Source organism: Podarcis erhardii (genome assembly GCF_964252035.2).
Source record: "Podarcis erhardii genome assembly, chromosome: Z".
In the NCBI taxonomy this organism is placed as follows: Eukaryota; Metazoa; Chordata; class Lepidosauria; order Squamata; family Lacertidae; genus Podarcis; species Podarcis erhardii.
Window position 1 is genome coordinate 40963938 of NC_138504.1, and position 26629 is coordinate 40990566.

General features: G+C 43.7%; 2 protein-coding genes across 4 annotated transcripts in view; one reads left to right on the forward strand and one right to left on the reverse strand.

Moving 5' to 3' along the window:
• The first annotated feature begins 4 nt into the window (after positions 1 to 4).
• LOC309333829 (stomatin-like) lies at positions 5 to 16328 on the forward strand. Its single transcript, XM_081847800.1, has 7 exons — positions 5 to 208; positions 2129 to 2241; positions 4122 to 4194; positions 5017 to 5099; positions 11450 to 11653; positions 14114 to 14194; positions 15949 to 16328. The coding sequence occupies exons 1-7, from the start codon at positions 151 to 153 to the stop codon at positions 16129 to 16131; spliced, it is 795 nt and encodes a 264-aa protein (XP_081703926.1). The 5' UTR covers positions 5 to 150; the 3' UTR covers positions 16132 to 16328.
• Positions 16329 to 19096: 2768 nt separating this feature from the next.
• The window catches only part of GSN (gelsolin), a 60777-nt gene continuing 53244 nt past the window's right edge, over positions 19097 to 26629 (reverse strand). For all 3 annotated transcript variants that reach the window (XM_081847579.1, XM_081847578.1, XM_081847577.1), the window contains exons 11-17: positions 26294 to 26384; positions 24875 to 25045; positions 23639 to 23813; positions 22773 to 22897; positions 21576 to 21653; positions 20474 to 20534; positions 19097 to 19502 (exon numbers count right to left, since the gene is read on the reverse strand). In XM_081847579.1, the coding sequence (XP_081703705.1) occupies positions 19333 to 19502; positions 20474 to 20534; positions 21576 to 21653; positions 22773 to 22897; positions 23639 to 23813; positions 24875 to 25045; positions 26294 to 26384 (871 nt within the window). In that variant the 3' untranslated portion in view covers positions 19097 to 19332. The remainder of the gene's footprint in view (positions 19503 to 20473; positions 20535 to 21575; positions 21654 to 22772; positions 22898 to 23638; positions 23814 to 24874; positions 25046 to 26293; positions 26385 to 26629) is intronic.

The window sequence follows — 26629 nt, forward strand, 5'->3', positions numbered from 1 at the left end:
GACCCTGCTCACTAAGACCTGGGCGAGTAACTGACGGATCGAGCGTTGCTGGAGCAACCGCTGGCGCCCCGTCCTCGAATCGAGCCGGGCTGTGCAGGAATCGTGTTGGGTCGGTTAGTGCGTGCGGAGCTGGTCAAGTCGGTAGCCCTCATGACAGAGGGAGAGAAGGATGTCTCCGAAAAGACGGAAGTCGTCGATGCTCCTCCACGTGAGCGAGTGGAGGATTTGCAGTTTGGGGCAGGCGGGCTTCCGTGTCTAAAGATCTGGGGAAGGGGGCGAGCAGTCTGCTTTCTCTTCCGTGAAAAGCTCCTCTGCTTAAAAACCCAGGCAGGGTTAGAACCTCCCGCTCTCCCTCAACGCACGCTAATAAAGCCTAGCGTGCCTCTGAGCCTTGCCGTGCTTCATCGCGACCAAAAGGGGCCTCGCCGTTAAGGAGAAAGGAACTTTGTTGTGAAAGTGGGCTTCTCCTTGAGGTTTTCTGCCTTCCCCAAGCGAGAGGAACCCACGTCGTCACTTGTTCTTCCTGTTCCTTGCGGTTCCGCGTGTTAACTATAAAACCAGGTTACCCTTTAAGCATGCACATGGTTTCCTGGTCTCAGGAGCACGTAATCATATCCTGAAGGCAGCTCTGTCTTATTTATTTTTGTCTGTGGGATACTCAGTGATAATTTTAAGACAAGTTTAAGAGTGCACCTGCTCTGACTCCATCCAGGGTGAAACAGAGGGAAGAATAAGGGTTTCTGAAGATGTGCAAAGTGTCCCCCTAATCACTGAGCTACTACAGCCCTCAGGAAGGGAATTTATTTTGCTGTCCTCAGGGAATGGCAGCAGCCTGAAGAAGAGACTATGGAAGAAGTCTTTTCAGAATAGTTTGAGACCGCTTACAGTGGTGTCCAAATTTGAGAGCCAGATTTGATGAAGTGAAGGGCTGTGGGGGCCATGCTGACCTTTTTTAAGGATTGGAGTTGTTGAGCTTCTTTTAGGATTGAAGTTGTTGAGGTGGTTTTTTTGGGGGGGGGGATTTTACCTCACGAAATAAACTGCCACAGGGGCTGGATTAAACCAATCAGCGGTACAGATTAGGCCCCCGAAACGGACTTTGGACGTGCCTGGGCTTTATTTGAATGCTGTAAGGAAAGTGGATCGCAGCCTCTTGGGAGCTGGCCACTCCTGGCATATAAGAGTGGAGTTTATAGGCTAGGGTTAGCAGCTGCTTTGAGGAAGTGAAATCCCACTCCACAGTGCTGGCAGATACTGGATTTCCTGGTAATATTTTGAGCAACTAGCTGACTGGATGAAGGATGGATTGATGGTGTGCTCTGAGTACAGCAAAAGTTCAGCGGCAATAAATTAATTTGAGTGGTAGATTTGCTGGGTGTTGGTTTCACTATACAGTGGTACCTTGGGTTACATACGCTTCAGATTACAGACTCCACCAACCCAGAAATAGTGCCTCGGGTAAAGAACTTTGCTTCAGGATGAGAACAGAAATTGTGCTCTGGCAGTGCGGCTGCAGCGGGAGGCCCCATTAGCTAAAGTGGTGCTTCAGGTTAAGAACAGTTTCAGGTTAAGAATGGACCTCTGAAACAAATTAAGTACTTAACCCGAGGTACCACTGTACATTTAACACAGTACCGTACCACTTTAAACAGTGGGCCTCCTTCCCCAAATCCTCGGAAGTGAAGTTTTTTTAGGGTGCTGAGACTTTTCAGGAGGACCCTTTTCCCCTTCCAGAGCAAAATTGCCCAAGTGGCTTAGCCATCAATCTTTCCAGAGAACTTTTGAAATCAGTACAATTTTTTAATCAAGGGTTAAAACCAGCGCGGCTTTGAAAGGCTCAGCCCACCATCTTGATTCAAAGTGGCATCCAATGGTGTCCAAACATAGACAAAAACCTGCTCCATGAGCCATCATGCAGAATTTGGTTGTGATAGCACAAATGCACAATAAGCAGGCAGCCTCATAAACATATATTGCATTAAGTAAATGTATATAAAACACACAGGTGCAATTAATTTATGGGGATCACAGAATTTCCCTCCCTGCCGCATATGGAAGAGAGAGGGAGAGAATGAAAGAGAAAAATAATTGAATTATATTTACTTCCAAATGTGCATGTCCTTTTCAGCCCCTCCAGAGAAGCCTGGCCAAGACCTCCAGCCAATCGAGTGGCTCCTAGTTATCCTTTCATTCATCTTCGCACTCTTGACTTTTCCCATATCCATCTGGCTGTGTATAGAGGTAAGAATGTTCCTGCTAATAACATTCCTCAAAAGGAGAATAGATGCGTTCCTTACTTAAATTGAATGCTCACATACAGCTGAGCACTCGGATTTTCTTCTTTTTTCTGAGCCCTCAGATTGAAGCTCATACAGTGAAAATATATGTGCCCATCTGGTGTTTTATCATAGTTGTATTCTGCAACTTGCCCTTGACACAAGGGCTGCACATCCCATTTCACCCCATTGTGTGCACTGCCTGCCGCCCCCTGGCTTGACCATCCACCTTAACTGACCCTTCGCTGCTCTGCCTCTGCTGCTGGTGGAGATGTCTCAGGTGTCATGAGATATTGCCAGAAATTAGTGCTGATTCCAGCGGCAGAGGTAGCAGGGCAGAGTGTTATTCTTAGTTATCTTAGTTATCTGTTTTTATCTATAAGACACATTGAGTCCCGTCAAGGAGAAGGATAGGGTAAAAACAAAGTAATAAATGAAAAGTTATTTGCGATGCCTCCCCAGTGCAACTGCATTATTGTTGTCTTAAGGGGCTGTAGTTCAGCAAAAGTGGGGTTATTTATTTATATGTATTTATTGCACTGATAGCGCATCTTTTTTCCCCTCCAAAGAGCTCAAGGTAGCAATGCATGGTTCCCCCCTCCTCATTTAATCCCCATCAGAACCCTGTGAGGTAGGTTAGGCTGAGAGGCAGTGATTGGCTTAGGATCATCCACTGAGCTTCATGGTCAAATTAGGATTTGAACCCTAGTTTTGAGCAGGAAGTTAACAAAACATGGTACTTATTAGTAATGAAGCAGTGTCCCACCAGCCCACACAAATAGTGTTTCCACAATATTAAAAGCAGGGTTGCATCTAGCCACCTTGAGCATCTCACAATGAGCACAAATCTTTATTTATTTATTCATGAAATTTATGTGTCACTCTTCCTTCCAGAGGAGCCTGCGGGAGGGGGGGGGCAAACAATAAGTGATAAAGCAAACATCTTGAAAACTAAAGGCAATTCTAATGTAGTACAGATGCAGATCAGGGACTTGGCTATTACAGCTGCAAATAAAATGTTTTAAGTGTGTTGTAAAGTGCGTTATATATTTGTGATACTAGACAGCGATGGTGAGCTATGGCAAATTCAATATATTTTTCAAAACGTTTTTAAAAGAGCATTTTCACAGCATTTTTTATATGCTTCTAGATAGCAAATTAGGAAAGATCTCAAATTAAAAGGCTTTTTGAAAGAAGGACTTCTGTAGGTGCCAAAAAGACAGAGACAGCACCTGTCAAATATTCAAGGGGAGGGCATTCCAAACGGCAGGTGCTACAACACTAAAGGCCCATTTCCAATATTGTGCAGGATGGACCTTCTGATGAGGTGGCATCTCCAAGAGGCCCTCACATGCATAGCTCAGTCACCAACTGAATATATAAGGAGTGGGGCAATATTTCATGTATCCTGGCGCCAAGCTTATATAGGGCTTTATACAGCAAAACCAGCACCCTGAACACAGCCCACTAGCTAATTGGTAGCCAGTGTAATCTTTTCAACAGTGGGATAATGTGTTGCTAATATCCTGTCTCAGTGAGCAGTTGAGCCACTGTGTTTTGCACCAACTGCAGCTTCTGGACCAACCTCAAGGACAGCCTCACTGAATTCACAATACAAAAGGACATCTGGAGGATCCCTAAAATGCCTGTATTGCTGCAACTTTCTCCTATTCATTCATTCATTTATTTCATTTATATACCGCCTTTTTCTTTCAAGGACCTCTACATGGTGCATATGGTTCTCCTCTTCCCCACTTCGTAAAAGGTGCAAAAGCCCCACAAAAATAGACTGAAATGTACAAGATGGAAATCAACCTGTGACTCCCCACCCCTTTCCTATAACAGGTTGTCTATGAATACGAGCAAGCTATCGTTGTAAGACTGGGGCGCATACGAAAAGGAGGTGCAAAAGGGCCAGGTGAGGGTTTCATATTATAGTTCCAACATGTGACAGAACGCTAATGCTGATCAGTTTCATGGGAATGTCCTGAAGGCTTGTTGCAATTGTTCATTCTTCCCCCTGACTGTGGTTATGTCATATATTCAAATTGCTGCTTTAAGAATCATGGCTCCCCCCAGAGAATCTTGGGAACTGTAGTATGTTACAAATCTCCTAGCAGCTTTCAGCATCCTTAACAAACTACAGTTCCCCGGATTATTGGTGGGTGAGTGGAGCCATGATCCTTACAGTGGCAAGAGAGTGTCCCAAAGTGTATGGTGTGGATGTGGCCATGAATCTGCCAAAGGAGCTTTGGGCTGGTACTTCTTGGACAAGAGTCACTCATTTGTCCTCAATCAACAGGGCTACCAACTCGAACCTGCACCCAGTGGTGATTGGTGCCCATTAGGAAGAGTAGGATGGAAGATAGAGAGATCAACAGTAGGTGGCACCAGAGCCATGGAACTAAAGAGTCAATGTTGTTTAAACTCCTGGTGGAACAAAGGAGAAGGAATGCTCGATAAACAAGTGACCTGGGAGTGCCCCAGTTTTTAAATGAAAATCAAATGAAGGCAGCAGAGGCTGGTCTATTTGAGCAAGTGGGGCTGTGCCCCACCAACTTCAGTCTGCCTGCCATCTTGTTTATAGCCTCTCCAAAGGGTGGCAGCCCCAGCCTCCGCTGGCATGCAGCCCCCTGAAAGTTGCCTACAAGGGAACATGGCCCTCAGGCTGAAAAGGGTTTCCTTGCTGCTGTGATACGACCTCTTGTGAGTTGAATGGTTGCCATTTCTGTTCCTGCAGGCATCCATTTCCTTTTGCCTTGCACAGACACCCTTATCAGAGTGGACATGAGGACAAAGTCATTTACTATACCATTCCAGGAAGTAAGTAGTCCGCTTCCCAGGCTTATTCCCTTCTTCTCCTGATGGGAGCTGGAGTCCACAGTTTCCTCACCCCTGCTTTAACTGGGCTTTAACTGGACAAAAGTCCTAGGAGAAAGGGGATACATTGAACTATTTGATAGTGAGGGTTAAAGAGGATCTTCATGTGAACTAGTTCGATCTGCTTGATATACTGTACTTTTCCGTGTATAACACGCCCCCATGTATAAGACGTCTCCTATTTTGGGGGACAAGAAATGTGGGGAGATTGGACTAAGGTACTTTCAAGAATGTATAACTTGCTGTTAAAATGGAACACTCAAGATGAAACGGTTAAATCGGCTATGATAAAGTGGGCACAGGATATTGGATATAATATCATGTTTGAGGACTGGGAGAGGTTGTGGGCTAGTGGGTTGAATTTTACTGCATGTAATACTTTGAAAGAGAATGTTATGAAAATGATATATAGATGGTACTTGACCCCAGTCAAACTTGCAAAAATTTACCACTTGTCTGATAACAAATGTTGGAAATGTAAGGAAAATGAAGGAACATTCTTTCACCTCTGGTGGACCTGCCCTAGGGTGAAGGCCTTCTGGGAAATGATATATAATGAGCTGAAAAAGGTACTTAAGTATACCTTCCCTAAGAAACCAGAGGCCTTCCTTCTGGGTATGGTCGGCCAGAAGGTGTTAAAGAAGGATCGAACATTTTTTATGTATGCAACAACAGCAGCAAGGATACTCGTCGCCAAGCATTGGAAAACTCAAGATTTACCCACACTGGAAGAATGGCAGATGCAACTGATAGACTACATGGAACTGGCTGAGATGACTGGTAGAATCCGAGACATGGGAGAAGAGACGGTGGAAGAAGATTGGAAGAAATTCAAGACCTATTTACAAAAATATTGTAAACTTTATGAATGTTAAGAAGGATGCTAGAGTAAAAACAACTTGGCATCATTAAGCTAGATGAGGAGAAATATGAAGATAAGTTAAATTTAAGAAAAGATAAAGTTTTGGAAATTTTTGGTTATATTTAAATTTTTAAGATCTAAATAAAGGATATTTAAATTAGAGATATAACATCGGAAAACTAGATAATAAGAATAGAAATGTGGTTGTCTTTTAGATTTTTCTTTGCTCTGTTTTATGCTGGTCTTAGTGTATATGTTGCTGTGAGTTGCTTTGAGTTACATTTGCTTTAAAAAGTGACTAATAAGTTTAATTAATAATAATTATTGTTTTGGGGAGAGAGTACTAGATTATATCAATATTACTTCTTAGAGGGGGAAGCTAGCATTGTTAGAATAGAATATTATTTACTTCATGGTACTTTATTAATTGTATCCATGGAATTTGACAATTAGTGATTGTAAATGGATTCTCCATGCCCTCGCTGTGACTAAAAGACTGATATTGATCCACTGGAAAGATGAATTTATAACTCCCTTTAATCAATGGATAGAAAACATGGCAACTCTTGCAACATGTGAATGGATGTATGAATATTTGGAAAGCATTTATAAAAAATATAATAGGTTATAAATAGATGTATATGTATTAGAATAATAATTTCATTTATATACCTTTGTATTAGACAAGTATAATTGTAGTGGGGGATTTTGTATTTTTAATGCATTTTTATTTCCTTTTTCAGTATATCTTGCTTACCCAAAATATTTTCAATTAAAAAAAAACAAAACACTTTACATCTCTTTATCATTCTTATACAGCAACCCAGGTCATGTGGGCGGGGAGGGGGGGTTGCAGTGATTTTTAGGAAGTCATTAGTTTGCACCAGGCGTCCTATTGGGAAGACCCAGTTTTCCGAGTGCATGTTCTGGAAGTTGGGCAATAGGGGCAGTACAGGATTCCTTTTGGTGTACCGACCTCCCCGCTGCACCAAGGATTCCCTGCCCGAGCTGCTTCAGGTCGTGGCGGATGTTCTCCTGGAGACACCTAGCTTGGTCGTCGTAGGGGATTTTAACATCCATGCCGACACGACCTTACAAGGGGCCGCTCGGGACTTCGTGGAAAGCATGGCCTCCATGGGGCTGTCCCTGAATAAGTCTGGCCCAACCCATAGCCGCGGACATGCCTTGGACCTGGTGTTTACCTCTATGGATGTTGGTGATCTGACACTACGTAAAAGCGAAACGAAAGAAGTGCCATGGTCAGATCACTTCCTGGTGCAACTGGACTTCTCTGCGACCCATGCCCTCTGCAGGGAGGTGGGACCAATTCGGATGGTCCGCCCCCGCCACTTAATGGATCCAAATGGTTTCCAGAGAGTGGTAGGGGATGCTTTATCCCATGTTGATGGCCTTTCAGCCAATTCCCTGGTGGCCCGCTGGAATGTGGAGTTAACCAGGGCTATTGACTGTTTGGCTCCGAAGCACCCTCTCCGATTGCATGGAGCCCGGACAGCCCCGTGGTTTTCCACGGATCTGAGGGCAATGAAACAATCGTTGAGACAGCTAGAGCGCCGGTGGCGGATAACTCATTCCGAATCTGACCGGACACAGGTTAGAGCTCAACATCGAGCCTACCAAGTGGCGATAGCGACGGCGAAGAAGAATTTCTTCACCGCCTCTATTGCATCTGCAGAAAACAGCAGCAGGAGACTTTTTCAGGTGGTTCACAATTTAGTGGAACCACCTGCAACATCAGGGCCCAGTACGGGCCACATGTTCTCCTGCAATGATTTTGCAAAGTTTTTTGCAGATAAAATCGCTCAGATTCGGGAAGAAGTAGACTCCACCGTGGGAGCAGGGCCGGGGCAGGAGAGTGCTAGAGTTCTGTCTAGTCAAGTTGAGTGGGATCAATTCCAATCTGTTACCTCCGAGGATGTGGACAGGCTGCTTGGACGAGTGAAGCCAACCACCTGTCTCCTGGATCCTTGCCCATCCTGGCTTATAAAAGCTAGCTGGGAAGGACTGGGTGATGGGCTTCGTGGGGTGGTGAATGCTTCCCTCCGTGAGGGAGCCTTCCCAGACCCGCTGAAAGAGGCGGTTATTAAACCGCTTCTTAAAAAACCATCTTTAGATGCGGCCACGATGGCCAACTATCGCCCAGTCTCAAATCTTTCATTCTTGGGCAAGGTGATTGAGCGAGCGGTGGCCGAACAACTCCAGGCACGCCTGGAAGAAGCGGACCATTTGGTTTTTTTTAAAATAATATTTATTGAAGTTTCAAATAATACAAAAAAAAAAGAAAAGAAAAACAAAGAGAAAAGAAAAACAGTCAACCTTAACGATCCTTTTTTTCAATAACTTCTTTTCTGCGACTTCCCCTCGCCTCCCCTTCTTGTATTCCTTATCCAGATATTTATTCAACAAGTTCTTGTTCTTAAATTTTTAACCCTAGTTTGTTATTATGTCTAATTCAATTTATATATCAAATTTTAACTTATATACATTAATCATTATGCTTAAAGACTTTTTCTAAGGCCGACCCTGCTTCCCTTGCACGAATTCCCCGTTTTTACACTAATAGCAATACAAAAAAAAAAAAAAGAAAGAAACAATAGAAAGAATCAAAAACATACTTGTACACCCTTCGGATTTTCAGATCCCACCCTCCTCTTCCCAGTTTCAATCCCCAAACCATTGTCCATTTGTCCTTATGCTGTCAGCCTGGATTCCTCACATCAAAAGCCCTTAAATCTCTCTCAGTTCCTTTCTGCCGGTTTTTTTGAAAGTCCTCTGTAATAACCACCGAGTCTCGGAAGGGCTCTATCCCAAAAATGTCCATGTTCCATCCAGCCGGGCCTCCAGATTTAAAGGTGGAGCTCAAAACTTGTTTCTTAATCTTTATAGGTCCAAATGTCCCAAATTCTTCAGCTCTCCACAAAGGGAGAGCTTTCCATTCTTCCTTCTTCAGTTCAAACCAAATTTTCATCATCCAGTCCTCTTTTTCTTTTATATCCTTCTTGACAGGCCTCTGGTTCCCTTTTGCCTTCTGCAACATGTCAGCCCCTCCTTCCTGATGCTCCTGTTCAACAAATATCTCTTTCTGCACTTTTTCTTGTTCAGCTGCCTGGGCTGTAGACAAAACATGGCTCTGCTGTACCAATTTTCTCACGAGAAAAGCAACCTCTTCCAGATCAGCTAGTATTTTTTGACCTATTTCCATTCTTGTAATGTCCCTGAATCCCCTCTAGAGGGATTCTGGTTATTATGTATTCCTTACACTTCCAGCCCAAAAGTCCAGTTAGTTTGTTTCAATTCTTCTTTATTTTCAACAATTTCTCACTATATTGTAGCAAATGTAGCCAGCAAAGGCATCAGAAACAAAGTTCTCTACTTTTCCCCACTTTGACAGCTAATTTGACAGCTGTCAAAGTCTTCTATGTCTCCTCAGCAGGCTCCTCTCACGGATCACTCCCGGGTCTCGGGGGGGGGGGCACTTTATCTCTCAAAGTTAGCTCTTATCCTCCAGCACAGTTACTTATACTGTCAATTCGTGCAATTAATAGTTTAATCCATTTAAAAAAGAGATCTTCTCTCGACCTTAAATATATAGTCCTTGCTTCAGATTGTTTACCAGACTGGGGAGACGGACTTCCTCTTTGGTCTTCCCTGGTCGTGCCAAATTCAAGAAAATTTTTTCTTTTACAAGTCCAATTTCCGTATTACTCACGGGTTGTTGCTTTTAGTCCAAATGTTCATAGGAAAAAGTCAGCGCTCTCGGTCGAACGGCATGCGGCTTCGCTCATCAGGGGAAGCAGAGGACTCACAGCACCACGCCGGTCCCGTCCCCCGCTCCGCAGCCTTTAAAAAGGCTCCGTCGCGGGTCGGAGGGGCGCAAAACGGTGCCCGTCGAGTCACCAGGTCCATGGGCTTCCGCGCCCGTGGTTTTTGGGGGTCCCCACGTCGCCGGCGTGGCAGGACCCGACCCCTGTCAAGCAGATTCCCTCCGGAGCTCGGAGGGAATTCGCCATTCGGCTGTGGCGCCAACCCGGAAGAAGTGGACCATTTGGATCCCTTCCAGTCGGGATTCAGGCCTCATCATGGGACTGAAACTGCCTTGGTCGCACTGGTTGATGATCTCCGGCGGGCTAGGGACAAAGGTGAGAGCTGTTTCCTAGTTCTGCTGGATCTCTCAGCGGCGTTTGATACCATCGACCATGACATCCTTCTGGACCGTCTTGAGGGGCTGGGAGCTGGGGGCACTGTCATACAGTGGTTCCGCTCCTTCCTCCTGGGCCGTGTTCAGAAAGTGGTGGTGGGGGATGAGTGTTCAGACCCCTGGGCTCTCACTTGTGGGGTGCCTCAGGGTTCTGTCCTCTCCCCCATGCTTTTCAACATTTACATGCAGCCGCTGGGAGAGATCATCAGGATGTTTGGGCTGGGTGTTCATCAGTATGCGGATGATACCCAGCTCTACCTCTCTTTTAAATCAGAACCAGTGAAGGGGGTGAAGGTCCTGTGTGAGTGTCTGGAGGCGGTTGGAGGATGGATGGCGGCTAACAGATTGAGGTTGAATCCTGACAAGACAGAAGTACTGTTTTGGGGGGACAGGAGGCGGGCAGGTGTGGAGGATTCCCTGGTCCTGAATGGGTAACTGTGCCCCTGAAGGACCAGGTGCACAGCCTGGGAGTCATTTTGGACTCACAGCTGTCCATGGAGGCACAGGTCAAATCTGTGTCCAGGGCAGCTGTTTACCAGCTCCATCTGGTACGTAGGCTGAGACCCTATCTGCCTGCGGACTGTCTCGCCAGAGTGGTGCATGCTCTGGTTATCTCCCGCTTGGACTACTGCAATGCACTCTATGTGGGGCTACCTTTGAAGGTGACTCGGAAACTACAACTAATCCAGAATGCAGCAGCTAGATTGGTGACTGGGGCGGCCGCCGAGACCATATAACACCGGTCTTGAAAGACCTACATTGGCTCCCAGTACGTTTCCGAGCACAATTCAAAGTATTGGTGCTGACCTTTAAAGCCCTAAATGGCCTCGGTCCAGTATACCTGAAGGAGCGTCTCCACCCCCATCATTCTGCCCAGATGCTTTGCTGAGAAGCAAAGCTACAGGGAACCAGGCAGAGGGCCTTCTCGGTGGTGGCACCCGCCCTGTGGAACGCCCTTCCAGCAGATGTCAAAGCGATAAACAACTACCTGACATTCAGAAGACATCTTAAAGCAGCCCTGTTCAGGGAAGTTTTTAACGTGTGATATTTTACTGTATTTTTGCTTTCTATGGAAGCCTCCCAGAGTGGCTGGGGAGGCCCAGCCAGATGGGCGGGGTATAAATAATAAATTATTATTATTATTATTATTATTATTATTATTATTATTTTGAAGTTTTTCTATTTTTCCTTACCTCACTGCTGCTTCTCCCTTAGATTTTTACCAAAGATCCAATGACTGTGGATGCGGATGGTGTGATTTATTTCCGAGTGCAGAATCCCATGCTTGCTGTCACAAATGCCACTGAAGCAGTCATCGCCACTCAGCTCTTGGCTGAAACCACTTTCAAGAATGTTTTGGGGACTAAGAACTTATCTGAAATCATCTCCAACCGGGAACAAATTGCACATACTATACAGGTATGGCTAAGCTGCGGTTCCCAACCTGGTGCCCGCCAAGGCCTTCATTGGAGCACCCCACCCCCCGCAAGGCAGGTGCCTCAGACTCTGAGCTTTTCATTTTAAAAAAAGTCTCTAGCCTTCTAGAAAGAAAGTTAGGAAGCAAAATGTGCAGGCCCCCTTCTAAGGATTGCTGTGAACTGAACTAGCCTGGCTGCTCCTGCCTATCAGTGTTTCTAGCCAGTAATTGAGGTCAGAGCTCTGATTGTTAAGTGAGTTGTGTGGACACCAGGCAACAGAAATCCCTGGGGTCCTAAAGAGCTCCAGTTTTCCTCTCCCCTTTAGCGCACTTTTCCTACTTCTGACTTATTTTTTAGAAGTCCTTGTAGTTTGCCCTTTGCTAGCAAGCAGGATTCATTTTTCTTGTAGTGCATTCATCTGCAGTCAGGTGTTTCCTAGAGGTTATAATAATAATAATATCTTTAATACAGTCAATGACCAGAAAGCAATTTACAAAAGAAATACGACATTATAAGCAGTATTGTGCTACAAATAACAGTGAAAATATGGCCAATTCACAGAATTGGTGCTTATATTTATGACCAGGTTTCGTTTTTTAAGGTTTTAAGAATTAAATTCAAATGTCGCTACTGTTTATTATCGTTCCTTCGGTGTTTACAATTTGAACTCTGTTGCTGACATCATTGCTCGTCTTATTCTTGTTGCAATGTAACAGTACTTTGCCACAGGCCTGTTAATTTTGGGCTCTTTATCAGCTAAGAGGTGTCTGATATAGGTGTCGTCTGTACTACGAGGTATTTTCCTCAGAATCGGTTTGATCAGCTCCTTTCTTGAGTCTCGATATAATGGGCAGTATAAGATGACATGCCTGATGGTTTCGATTTCGTTGCTGTTACAGGGACATAATCTTTGTTCGATCGGTATTTTGTTGTATCTTCCCTCTAGAAGAGCTGAAGGGAGAGCGTTAAAGCAGGCCCTGGAAAATGCCCATCGGTGTTTTGCGTTGTCTAAAACTTTGAGATAATTTGCTAGATGGGGCCTTTGGAAATTGTACAGGAGTTTATACGTTATCGGAAGTTGATTAAAATCATTTTGGGCTTCAATGTCCCTGAGTCTTTCTTTGATTATGTTCTTGGCCCTTCCCCTTTCTAAACTTAATAAATACTCTGGGGAGAGACCATATGTGGCCAATTTTCTGAGAGTGCCCTTCCTCCAACTAGATTGGAATTTGTCAAGAAGCAACAGGGAAAGTAGTCCAACCGGCGAGTTGTTGAGTCTTAGCCAAGTGCATAAGGTTCTTATCCATACTTTGGCTTTAATGCTGTATAAGCCCGCTTCCAGTCGTAGGGCGGCGTTTGGGACACATTTAGGTGTTTGCAGGAGTGATCTAAGGATCTAGAGGTTATTTCCCACAAATACTCCTACAAAATAAGTGGAGGGGGATGTTAAAGATTCCCATAATCAAACAGCAAATGCAAAATCTGAAAACTTTGCAAAGAGACTTAAAGCATGTTTCTTGCTGTGCAGAGGCTGCTGTCCAGGTACTTGTTAAGAACCCACTATACAGTGTAATAAGCTTACAGTGCAATTGTATACATGTCTATTCATAAGTAAGTCTCTTTGTATTTAAAAATAATATTTTATTTTAAATGTTATTTTATTAACATGCAGGAAAACAAGATACAATTTAGTATAAGCTACATAGAAAGGAAAACAAAATCTAGTTACAGCAAATAAATTTTGAAGTAATGTTAACTTTCTGGACAGGCATATGATAAATACCTTCATTAAGGGATTTACTCAGGTAACTACATCAAATAAATATCTGAACAGATTTCTAAAATTTGCCCATTTTTCCATTTCAGGGTGTGGGGGTAACAGAATTAAGAACTCTATAAAGGAGGTATGAACACAGATAGAACTCAGATCATCCAAATCCACTAAAAGGGACCGTCCCTGTCCCTGCACATTAATATACATTACAAAATCTTACCCCCCCCACACACACTTTGGCCTTTAAGAACTCTTGATTTGAATGTCATTTTTTTTTTCAAGTAACACTTGAACAAAGCTTATACCATGGTTAGACTATGTCTAATCTTTACTGAGCAATTTGCTCTAGGGCTTGTTTGTTTGTTTGTTTCAGCTGCGAGGTTATACGACCATGAGCTTTCATCCTGATTTACTTGCATGGTGGTTATGTCTTCCCATTAGTCAGTCATTTATCTCATACATTTTAGTGCATTTAGACGCCACTTTCCTAACTGCAATATTACAGTTCTTAAAATGGATCTGTTGTGCCAGGGTGCCTTAATCCACTTTAATTGCAGAAAAACCAAAATATCTAGTGTGTGACTTAAGTCCTGTTCATTTGTTCTGTTGAGTTTCATGGCTCATGTAATTGCTATACAGTATGTATAATGGCTGACTACTATATTTCCCTCACATTTTTTTTAACAGACCACACTGAACAACACCACAGGTGACTGGGGCATAAAGGTGGAGCGTGTGGAGATCAATGACGTGAAAGCAAAAGTAAAGGTAGGAGCCTCTGTATCTACTGTGTGTCACTTTGAAGCTGTTTTGTGGAAAGCAACAAATAGATGGAATAATAGCATGTTAATAATAGCCTGTTAAGATGGTGGGACTGTCACTTGGAAAGTGGTGCAGCCGCAAAAGAAAACTAAGGCTGGGTACACACAACATGGAGTACTTGCTTTTTCCGCATAGTCCACACACATTTACTAGGGCGCAGTTTCCTTGGAATGAAGGTTTAGAGGAGACTGTGGTATTTTAAGGATATATAGTTTTATTTACACATATATGCAACCTGAGCATAGGATGAAGGGGCTCACAGCATTAATACTGCAACAGATCTTGGCACAGAACAAAAGATGCTTATATGTCCTTCGCCTTCTAGCTCTCTCACACTCCACCAACTGTGGCCTTTGTTCTTCTAACTACCAGCTACGTGAGAGGAGGGTGTGGGAAAGGCCCACCTATTTGTTCTATAGCACAGAGCAACTTATTTGGATATGCTAAATTGTAGTACTTAACTAGCCAGCCAAAGCCATTACCTGGTCAAAGGAACTGGCTTGGCAAGCTTCTTTGGCAAGCTCAACAACTTCTGCGTCCGGATTTTCTCTTTTTGAAATATGGCAGCCCTCCCATAGAATCAATCTAGGTTGAGAGCAGCAGCATGTTGAGGAGGAATGTTTCTGGATTGAGCGAAACAACATTTTTGTGGAGGAAATGGCTTAGTTTGTATACAGCCAAAGATTCAATGGCATGGGGGCTATTCATCTGGGAACTGTAGCTTCTGTGCAGGCCACCCCCTGCTTTTGAGGATCAAGTTTATCTTAAATACTTCCTTAGCTGTACCAAGTCAGGTACTTAAATGGCTACTTGCCAGGACAGTTATGTTCTACCTCCACTGTTGGATGGCAAAGTGGATTTATTGCATTACACAACAATGCTTTCCATGAAGCTCCCCACCAGATAGGAACTTGAATCCCAGCTTCAAAATACTGACAGTGTGGATCTCCCCACCCCCACCCGATGTTGCAGCTCAAAATAGTTTCCTGATCAGCTCTCTAACTCTTGCTTTTATTGGTCAAAACCAGAAATGTTATTGGGAATCCCCTGGTCAACAGCTCATCACTCAATCTGCACTATCTGGTGTTTTGCCAGTGTAAGGACGACAGTGCTCAGTCTTTTCTTTTTCTTTCCTTATTTCCTGCCACCAGTGTGTTTGTAGTCAACCCCCTTGGAATCATGTGTTGCTTGTTCTGGGGTGAAAAAAATCCAGAGAAGGACCAGAAGATAGTAGTAGTAGAAGAAGAAGAAGATCGTAGTGGTAGTAGTAGTAGTAGTAGTAGTAATTTATACCCCACCCATCTGGCTGGGTTTCCCAGCCACTCATGTTCACATCAGTTTGCACTAAAAAAACAAAACAAACCCTCATGGAAATTCATCAGCTATGGAGTGCAGGTTTATTATATACATTTTTGTAATTTTGCCTGACAAGCACATTATTTGAAAAACAGTTTCCCCTAATAGAATGCAATTTTGTATGTTCTCTTCACCAAATGTATGCATTTTAGGCACACAACTTGGCTGGATAACTGCACTGCGAAATTCAGAGAAATGTGAATGTCAAGAGATGAGTGCCATTTGATATTTTTTATTGCTTTGGAAAGCGCAAATTAAGTTGTTTCCTGAATCGAATTCCTCCCCTATCCTAGTAGCATAGGGCCTCAAATCGCTTGTTGGCCTTGTGATTTTATCTCTTTCAGGTCACTGTGGGAGAGAGTGAAAGGAGCAGCCCCAAGACTGTGAAGGAATCTTCTGTTGTCATGATTGAATCTCCCAAGTCTCTCAAGTTTCACTGCTTGAAGACGGAGACCAGGACCTGTGAGGACGCCAGCGTTACCAATCAACAGACTGTCATCAATCAACAGACTGTCATATTCCACTAACAGTAGACAGGCATTGTGGGAATTAAGTGCTGACTCAGGACACTGATGCACAGGGAGATGCTCTTTCACAGGAGGCTAGATTCCTTATAAGTGCATGAAGTGATTTTATTTATTTGTCTATTTAAACAGTTTTACGTTTTGCTGTTTCATTGCCCCTCATCCCAAAATATGAATAAAAGTAGAAATGTGATGGACAATATATTCTCAATCTGCCATCCTTACACCCTTTCTCTCATCCCCAACATAGCGATATTTAGGAACATAGGAAACAGCCTTATGCTGAGTGAGACCATCGATCCATGTAGCTCTATACAGTCTGCACTGACTGGCAAAGACTCCCAAGGGTTTCAGAGAGGGCTTTCTCCTAGCCCTACTTGGAGATGCTGGGAATTGAATCTGAGACCTTTAGCATACAAATCATGTGCTCTGCGACCCAGTTATGTCCTTCTCTTCAACATAATGATTGTGTGGTTCTGAAAAATAGGATTAATGAAATAGGAGCATAGGAATGCCTTTTACAGCATCTGACCATTTACTGGCAATGGCTCTCCTGCTGAACCCAGCACCTTCTGCATGCAAAGCTGTTGCTCTACCACAGAACCTGATGTTTACTGAGCATTCATGATTTGGCTTGGTTCAAGCGTAGACATACATGCCACTGAAATAAAGTTATGAGCACTGGAAAAACAACAATACTAAAGTATCAGTTTTCTGTGTTCAGGGAATGAGGCATTTGGAGAGGCTTTCTCACTCATCAAATATCTCTGATGACATCTTCAAGTTCTTCAGTTGTGGACACGTGGAACTTCTTCTCATGTTTCAAGCAAAATGTTGGTTGCATTCATTTTTCTTCCGTAATTTGTTTCAGAATACCAAGCAATGACTTCATTGCTTCTTCCAATGCCACTGATGTAGCTCTACAGACAGTAGCTGCTCCCACTTTGGAACTGGTGCCCTGCTGACCTAACTAGAGTTTAGCACCCTGATTTGCTTGCACAAAGCTTATGCAGGGTTTAGACTATGTTCGGATACTATTGATTGCTCCTTCCAATTTTTTTTTGTGGGGAGATTATACAACAATGAACATTCATCCTGCTTCTTGTACCACCACCACAAGAAGTTTGGACGGTGGCCACAGGAGGACACGAGAACCATTTCGGTGATGGGTGCCCACTGGTGAAATGTTCTCCCAGGGAGGCTTGCCTGGCACCTCCATTGCATGTGGTGCCAGGCAAAAACATTTCTCTTCTCCTGGGCCTTTGGCTAATTAAAGAATCTTTATCTTTAAACTGTGTTGAAACAAAATAAAAAAATTCCTTCCAGTAGCACCTTAGAGACCAACTAAGTTTGTTATTGGTATGAGCTTTTGTGTGCATGCACACTTCTTCAGATACTATGCACACGAAAGCTCATACCAATAACAAACTTAGCTGGTGTCTAAGGTGCTACTGGAAGGATTTTTTAAAATTTTGTTTCAACTACAGCAGACCAACACGGCTACCTACCTGTAATTTATATTGTGTGTGTATGTTGGATGGGGGGGGGGAGTATTGTCCTGTTTGTTACATGACAGATGGCCGTTCAACCTCTGCTTAAAACCCACCAAGGAAGGAGAGCAAACAACCTCTCAGAGTTAATTCCACTATCAAACGGCTCTTACTGTCAGAAAGTTATTTCTGAAGCTGGAGAAAACAAGCTTGCTCCTTCCTCCATGTGACAGCCCTTTAGATATTTGAAGATGACTAGCATATCTCCTCTCAGTCTCCTCTTTACCAGCCTAAACATACCCAGTTCCTCAACTGTTCCACACAAGGCTTGATTTCCAGACCCTTGGTCACTCTCCTCTGCACACGTTACAACTTGTCAACATCCTTCTTAAATTTTGGTGCCCAGAACTGGACACGGTACTCTAGGTGTGGTCTGACCAAGGCAGAATAGAGAAGGACTATTACTTTCCTTGATCTGGACACCATAGTTCTCTTGATGCAGCCTAGAATAGCTTTTTTTTTTTTTTTTTTTTTGCTGCTGCTGCTGCATCATACTATTGACCCGTGTTAAGTTTGTGGTCTACTAAGACCCCTTTTCATATATACTACTGGCAAGCAAGGTGTCCCCTATTTTATATTTGTGTATCTGGTTCTTCCTGCCTATGCGTAGAACCTCTCCAATCTGTTAAGGTTATATTGAATTCTGATTCTGTCTTTAGCGACATTTGCTACTGCTCCCAGTTGGTGTCATCTGCAAGTTTGATGAGGGTGCCGATAGTTGCTAGAAGACCCCTCAGACGGCTATAATTCAGAGTGGTTTAGCAATCAATCCCTCTTCACAGGGAACTTTGGCAGCTGAAGTTCCGTGAGGGGAATACTGGTTCTCCTAATAACTCTCAGCACTCTTGAGAAGCTACAGCTCCCACAATTCTTTGAGGGAAGCCATAACTGTTTAAAGTGGTATCGTAGTGCTTAAAATACACAGTGTGAATGTGGCTCATGTTGTTGCTAGAAGAACCCCCTGTGATATTGACCTTGGACTGCTTCCTGATGTTGTTTCTGGATAACCTTTGGACCAAGACCGTCCTTTTTTGGACTGTGTAGCACCAGCGACCCTGCCTATGTTGGTGAGGACTTTGGCAAGAGGCTTATAACACTCTACCACAAGCAGTAGTGATGACCACCTACACAGAGGGCTTTAAAAGAAAATTAAGATGAGTGGAGGATTCCACTACATTCTGCCTCCACTGTTGGAATTAGTATGCCTCTGAATACTAGTTGCTGGAAACTGCAGGAGGGGAGAGTGACTGCTGTGTTAAGTTACTGCTTTTGGGTTTCCCAGGGGGAATCTGGTTGACCACAGTGAGAACAGGACTTCTGGCTCAATCCAGCTGGACTCTACATATGTTCTTAGGATGATTCCTGGAAGACGGAGACCCCAGTGTCTCTCAATAAGTTTTATCTGAAGCCAACAAACCTTCTGAGTTTCCACATAAGCTTTATTAAAGACCATTTTCAAAGCAGCAGAAAAGGCAGTACAGTTCATGGTGAGATTCAGGTCCTGCACAGCTACTTAGGCTATTTATTATTATTATTATTTAAAAAAAGAGTGACATAATTCTGCAGCTGGTGGTAGAGGAAAGGAGTAGCTCTTAAGAGGCAGTGAAGGCACCAAACTTTTATATATGTATTTAAAAAAGAAAAGCTGTTCCTTTTACACAGCCAGCTCGGCCATGGCCCTATCCAGAGGATCAGTGCTCCAGTAATCATCTTCCCAGCCAAGGAACCAGCCAGTGAAGGTGGGTGGTTCGAACCCTTGTCTGATGAGTGTGATGGGAGTTCTTCTGTCACGATTGGCAGGGTCGGTCTCAATATATCTCCTGGCTGTAAAGATGCAAGTGAAGACGGAAAAGAAGAGAACACAAGAGAAAAATGAGCTTATTGCTGATATTCTAAGGGGGCAATCCCCTAAGAGGGATCAATAAGCTTTTATAGGCAGATATGAGGACATGGGGAAGGACCCTGTGAATTCATTTCTATGTCTGAGGGTGGTGCAGAGGGTAATGACACAAGAAAGACTTTTCAGTGGTGGCTCCCTAGGAAGCATGCCTGGTGCCACTGCTGTCTGTTAGGTGCCAAGCTAAAACATTCTTATTTATCCAGGCTTCTGAGCCTGCATATAATGCTAGTGCTATTCAACACACACCACTGTAGATAATTAACATGGCTAGCTTGGATCCATTGATTTCAGTGGGTGTACTCTGAATAGAACGTAAGTTGTATACAACTCCTTTTTTTTTTTTTAATTGTGAGGGTAGTTAGATGTGTCTGTGGCCTTTGTTGTGACCATCCTTTAAGTGTGGTGGGTGGGGCTTGTTTCATTTCTCTGTGTCTAATTCTAATGTCTCTGCTTTATTTTTCACTGTGTATGTTGTTTTGAGGCACTTGAGTGCAAAAATGTGACTAATAAATGGAACAGTAATTTTGAGGGACTACAACAAAGAGGTCTCCAGATGATGGATTGAGGCTCATTTTCAGATGGCTGTAGGGAATTTTTGGCCTTCTAGATGCTACTGAACTACAACTCCCATCAGCCCCAGCAAGCATGGCCAATGGCGATGGGGCTCCCATAATTCTTTGGGGGAAGCTCATAATTGTTTAAAGTGGTATCAAAGTGCTTTACATGAAGGGTGTGAATGTGGCCACTGTTATGGAATTCTTTAGAATTCAATCTTATTATGGTAATGCATTCTGCATGCACTTATTTCAGTGTGGCTTTACTACGTGCTGATGTGTAAGGCCTGATTGGTCAGTGAGAAATGAATCCAGAAATGAGAGGTGTATACCCATCCTACCTGATGTTTGAGCCTCCGTCTTCTCCACCTCGTTCGCGTCTTTTCCAACCCAAACAAAGACCTTTTAAAAAATGGTAATGAGAAATGTTAACATCCGTATGTGCACTGTCACAGTGTGAACAACCACATGGCCCTGGAAAGTGTGCAAGCAGGACTTGACCACAGGCGTGGCCAGAGGGGTGTGGAAAGCTGCCCCCAGATCAAGTAAATAAAAAAAAAATACTTAACTAATTCACCAATCGCATCACAGCCCTCCCTAAAAAAAGTCCTGCCCCCCAACAAAAATCCTGGCTACGCCCATGGACCTGACTGATGACAACAGTCGTATCCCCACTTGTGATTCCCAACAGCTGGTATAAAGCAGCTTATTGCATAACTAGGGATGGTTGAGTCTGTTTTGGGTTCTCATTTTTCCTGTCTTGTTCTGCTCTCTGCATTTTTAAAGTCTTCATGATAGCTCCTCAGGATTTTAGTGCAAGTTCATCCTAATATAAACATTTGCTTTTAATGTAATTTTGTCTAATATACATATCTTTGCAAGGTAGTTCCCCCCAATATTGTATGCTATTTTCACTAGTTTTCAGGCACACTTCACCCCAGTATATACATTTTTGGACACATAACTTGGCTGGAAAACTGCGCTGCAAAATTCAAAGTGATGTCTCGTTCGAAGGATGGTTGTGTTTCAGTTTGCGTTTTGTTTCAGAAAGTGTGAACTAGGTTTGCCTTCAAGTGTGACCTGAATCAAATTTCTCCCTCCCATCCTTATTACTGAATTTATATCCCACCTTCTTATCCAAAGAGCTTCAGGCGGCGTGCATACTTCTGCCCTTCTTCATTTTGTCCTCACAACAATGCTGCAAGGTAGGTTAGGCTGAGGGGCTGTGCCCAACTCAAGGTTACCCAGTGGGCTTTTTGGTTGAGTAGGGATTTGAATCTTGATCTCCCAGATCCTATTCAAACACTCAGACCACTGCACCACACTGGCTCTCACGGTGCATCACTGAATGTGACTCTTTTTTTAATTTCCCTTGTTCCACACTGGTCTCTTTGATATGGAGCACAAAAAGAACTGATTGCTAGTGAAGATATAGTGACATACCTGGTCCCAGGTGTCCAAGAGCATCACATCATCTGTGGCCAAATCCTCTTGGGTCAGCTCTCCAGGTACTTCTTCAATCTAAACCAAATATTTAAGAGGGTGATATGTTAAAGGGGACAAACAGCCGAAGCTTGCACTATCCCTGAAGCTCCATTGTACGTAACAGAACCTGAACACCATTCTCTTGAAACTGAAGCACCTTGTGTTGCTGGTGTTCCTAAATGCTTAGATTTGTCCTCCACAGTGTTCTTCCCAGGAGTCTACTCCAGAGTGACCCTAGGGAGCCAATCCTCAGATGTTGACCCACCTCCTTTCACCCTGATTGGCCTCACTCATCACAAAGGAGACTGCAGATTGGCTCCTAGGAAAGGGGCCATGTGCAGAATACCTTTCCCTCATCACTGAGCAAACACAACACGGTGCCACACACCTGTCTGCCAGGCAGGTATGAGACCGGGTTATTTCAAGTCAGGGATGGGGAAGATGAGGCCCTATAGGCATGGTTAGAATACAACTCCCATCAGCCCCAGACCACATGGTCAATTGTCCAGGATGATGGAACTTGTAATTGACTACCAGCTGGAGGGCCACAGGTTCTCCCTCGCTGGCTTAAGCACACCTTCAGAGACTCAGCAGCCCATGACACTGTACTACCCATTGCCACCGTCCTCCAAAACCTTCCTTTGGTTTTAATTCCTCAATGCAGTACAATATTAGACTATATGTGCAACCAGTTCATTGAGCACTCATCCTGATTTGCTTGCACAAAGCTTGTGTGGAAGTTAGACTACATCTAGTCTTCATTAAGTGTTTGCTGAGATTTATGTGTGGGGAAGATATGCAACAATAAGCATTTGTCCATATTTGTGTGTGTGGTGTCTAGACATTCATCCCACACTTTTCTGTGCATTTTTCGATTTCTTTCCTAACCAGAAACAGGATTGTTGCACTAGGGTGACAAGGGGTTCATCCGATGTTAGTCCTACTAAGAACAGACTCATTAGAATTAATGAACATGATTAACTTTGGTCCATTAGTTTCAATGAGTTTAGCTGGCTACAAACCAGTGCATTTTAATCCACTGTAATTGCACCAACCAAAATGTCTTGGTATGTGCCTGCATCTCTCCTGAAAAATGCTGACAGTCTGAAGGTGGTCTAAGTTCTCAGCAATGCCCTGAATGCATGGGGTACTCACAGTAAAGCGGCCACTCTTGTTGGTGCAGGCAAACAGTCTAGGTGGGTGAACGTCCATCTTCTTGTCCTTTAGCCGTGGGGAGGTGCGATAGGCAGCTCTTCCACCAAGTGCTTCCCAGAAACCAGCTGCAAGACAGGAAAGGAACCACACATACAGGTTTGCCATCATCGTCAGGAAGGATGTGGCCGCCTCTGGTTTTGAGACAGCGCAGTGATAGATTTAGGACCGGAAACGAACCATGCAAACCCCAGTGCCTTTAATCGGAACTATGGCCTGTCCCTGTGTCTTTTTTATTCTTCTTTCGTGATGATTGATGTTCATGGTCTTATCTATTTTTATTTAACAAAATGTATATATCATTCAATTGCAGCAAAACCTCTTAAGCAGGTTGCATGTTTTTTTAAAAAAATATAAATAAAAACAATTAAAATTATCAGTAAAAAACATTAAAAACACACCAAAGTCCATGTGGGGTGATGGTTCTAGGACAGCAATACACAATCCTGCTCTCAGGACTGTTTACACCTGCAAGACTTTAGGGGTGAATATGCTGCTTTGATTCCAGTTGATGCACACCCACAACCTCCTGCAAAAATCCTGATTTATTTTTTCCTACCACAAGTATTCCCAGGTAGTTTTTGGCTACATTCTTGTTGCATTGTAGCACAAGAATGGCCCTCCAAAGAGCAATAATGCTGTAACATTAGGCACAGCTGTCAACTTTTCCCTTTTCTTGCGAGGAATCCTATTCGGAATAAGGGAAATTCCCTTAAAAAAGGGGGAAAGTTGACAGCTATGACATTAGGGAAAGCATCACAGAACAACTAATAAAGAATTCTGATGTGTGGATGGTCCACACTTCAAACCTGGTTCTCCGCCTTCAGCAACCTCGGTTGCACGCGCTCCCAAAACCTTCAGTAGCTCTCTGGCCCCAGACTTCTCGGCCTCACTGGCTCCTTTGCCAACCCACAGGTAAGCAGCAGAGGGGGTTTTCAACACAAAGGCATCATTGGAATTGAGCTCCTTAGCAGCTGCATCCACCTGTGAAGGGACAAATGTAAGCCTGCCATCAGGGCTGCCAGCACAGACACTTTTTAGCTACCCAGTGGCTTCCTCAACATTACAGAACTTAGAGGTGCCAATTTGACTTGCCTTTTCAATGAAAAACAGAACACTGACTCCTTGAGGAACATTGGGCAACCAGGAATTAGGAGTGACAGGAGGCTTGGGATGTGAGAGTGGAATTACAGTGGTACCTCTGGATACAAACGGGATCTGTTCCGGATCCCTGTTCGCATCCTGAAGCGAATGCAACCCGCGTCTGCGGGTCACGATTTGCCGCTTCAGCGCATGACGTCATTTTGACCGTCTGCGCATGCACGAGCTTCGTTACTTCCAGGTTGCCGTAGGGGTGCAACCCAAAAGCACTCAACCTGAAGCATATTTAACCCGAGGTATGACTGTATTCCAGAACGTAAGTGAAGGTAGTCACAAAATTCCATTGGAATAATTTAGCCATAGGCAATATAACGCCCGAATGCTCTTCCTTATATTTCCACAAGTAAAATAGACTTAGCTTTGAGAAATTAAAGCTGAACATTTGGGCATGGTGTGTCAAGTATCCCAAAAATGGAAGTCACTGTGGTTCATTTTTCCAGCAGAAACCCAAGGCTGCCTGCTCATTTTTCAAACTCCTTCTTGTCAGCGCTGCCATTCGCTCTAATTAAAATCCATGTATATTCCTCACAATATATTTTTTTATTGCACACACATACTTGCACAGAACTCACACTCTGGTTTTGTAGTCTTTTGTGAGCGACAGCTCTTGTGCATTCTTATTTTGCTCAGATTGCAGATAGCGTAAACCAGTTTTCCCTGGCTGAACACACCAAGAACAGCAGCTTGTATTTAGGTGGCTGCCTGCTTTGGAACAGGATCTCACATCAATGGAACCCCAAATTTTATTTCGGATAGAATTTGACAGCAGCACTAGTTAAGAAAGAAGCTGGTGAAAAAAGAACTACTGACTAGGAGAAGGCCCCAAAAGTAAGGCCTTGCTATGAAGCCTGTCCATGATCAACAGGTATCAACAGGTCACTTACCTCCACAGCTCTGGTAGTGCCAGATGTGCTAGACCGGACTTGGAAGAGCCTTGTGGACGCAGGACTTGTCTGACCTCCCTCTCTGGAGGTGCCACCTTGGTACACGATCAGAGGTTTCCCACCGAACAAGCTCATGAGGTGAGGCGGTTCTTTGCCCTGGATCACTCGTTTCTATCACAAAAGAGGCCACAGTCACTCCACAGAGGAAGAAAACACCTGAGGGCTCAAGCTCTGCCATGCCTCAACCTACCATCAGAATGCCTGCGATGTGCAGCTACCATGGAAACAGGCCAGAGGATCCACGGAGCATACAAAACTACTGAGGGTGGTGAATCAGCAGGACGAGTTAAAAGCTAGCAAATCATCTGCCATTTAACCAAATAGCCAGCTAACTGGACATTAAGGGCCCTCCAGACATTCTCCTGATTGTGCATTCATGTTTGTTTGTGCTTGCGATGGTATCTGGGGAGTTACACGTGACTCCACTTTCAGTACTATTTGCACCTGTGAAGCATTTGGGGCAGACATACTGATTCATTTAATCAGTGTGTGCCCCATAACTTTCTGCGGGAATCTTGTAACTTTTTATACCAGAAATATTCTGGTTTATTTTTTCTCCTGCTTTTGTTGCACAATAGTGCCCCCTCCAGATGATAATGTGGAAATCTTGGAGAAGCATTGAAAAATAACTGAAAAAGAACAATGTAAGGACGGTCCAGTATAAATCCACCACTTATCCACGACACAAAGAGTGTCAATTATATATTGCATAATACACCCACAAAAAAACCACTGTTCTAGAGGACCCCCATTACTTTTCTGTTTCTTGTGATCTCTCTAAACACTTTTGCCATATAATTTAATTATTGTCCATTTTCCTGATCTGGGCAGACAAATTTTATTGAAATATCTGCTCAACATTCTGGTTTCATCTTATAGGGTTGCCATATTTCAAAAAGTGAAAAATCAGACACAAAACCATTAGCTTTTAGCTACTTTTAAGGAAAATCGGCAAAAACAACACCGCCAACATGGGTTGCCATACGTCCAGATTTTCCCAGACATTTGGCCAATTTTTGCCTGGACACTGCTTCCATCTGTGATATTCCAGGTATGTCCAGGAAATTACAGGCGTATGGCAACCTTTCATCTTATATTGTTAGCACTCTCATTTGCTCCAATTGAAAGTTCTGGATTTTTTCACATATGTGTACTTTGCACAGCATGAAAGCAGTCTTAAAAGTAGTTCTGTAGTTTTAAAACCTCAATGATCACAGGTGCATAGTCTCATCATCTCTCGGAGCATGCTACAGCTCTGGCATTTAACAGATCTGTTTCTTTTCTTGTCCCCTTATTTCGGCTCAATCTAACTGAACCCATCTTTAGTTAAGCCACATGGGCTGGCCCAGATAGCAATACCTGCACTGCAGTGCCTCCCAGCTCCTCATCCAGTTGGACAGTAAGGAAAGCAGAGGTTGCGACTTCATCTTGGGTGGAATCAGCGCCCTGCCTGAAAAAACAAAGGGCAAAAATATGAGTTTACACAGCATAATTGGGGAACCTTTTTCCTCTCAAGGGGTAATCCTTTGGGGATTGCATGCAGCTCTTGTAGCTCTGTGGAGGGAATAGAGGTCTTCTAACCACTCTCAGTACCCTTAAAGAACAACAGTTCTCAGGACTCTTTGGGGAAAGTCATGGCTATTCAAGTGGTACTCTATATTTATGGTGTGGATGTGGATCTAGAAATCAGTCCTT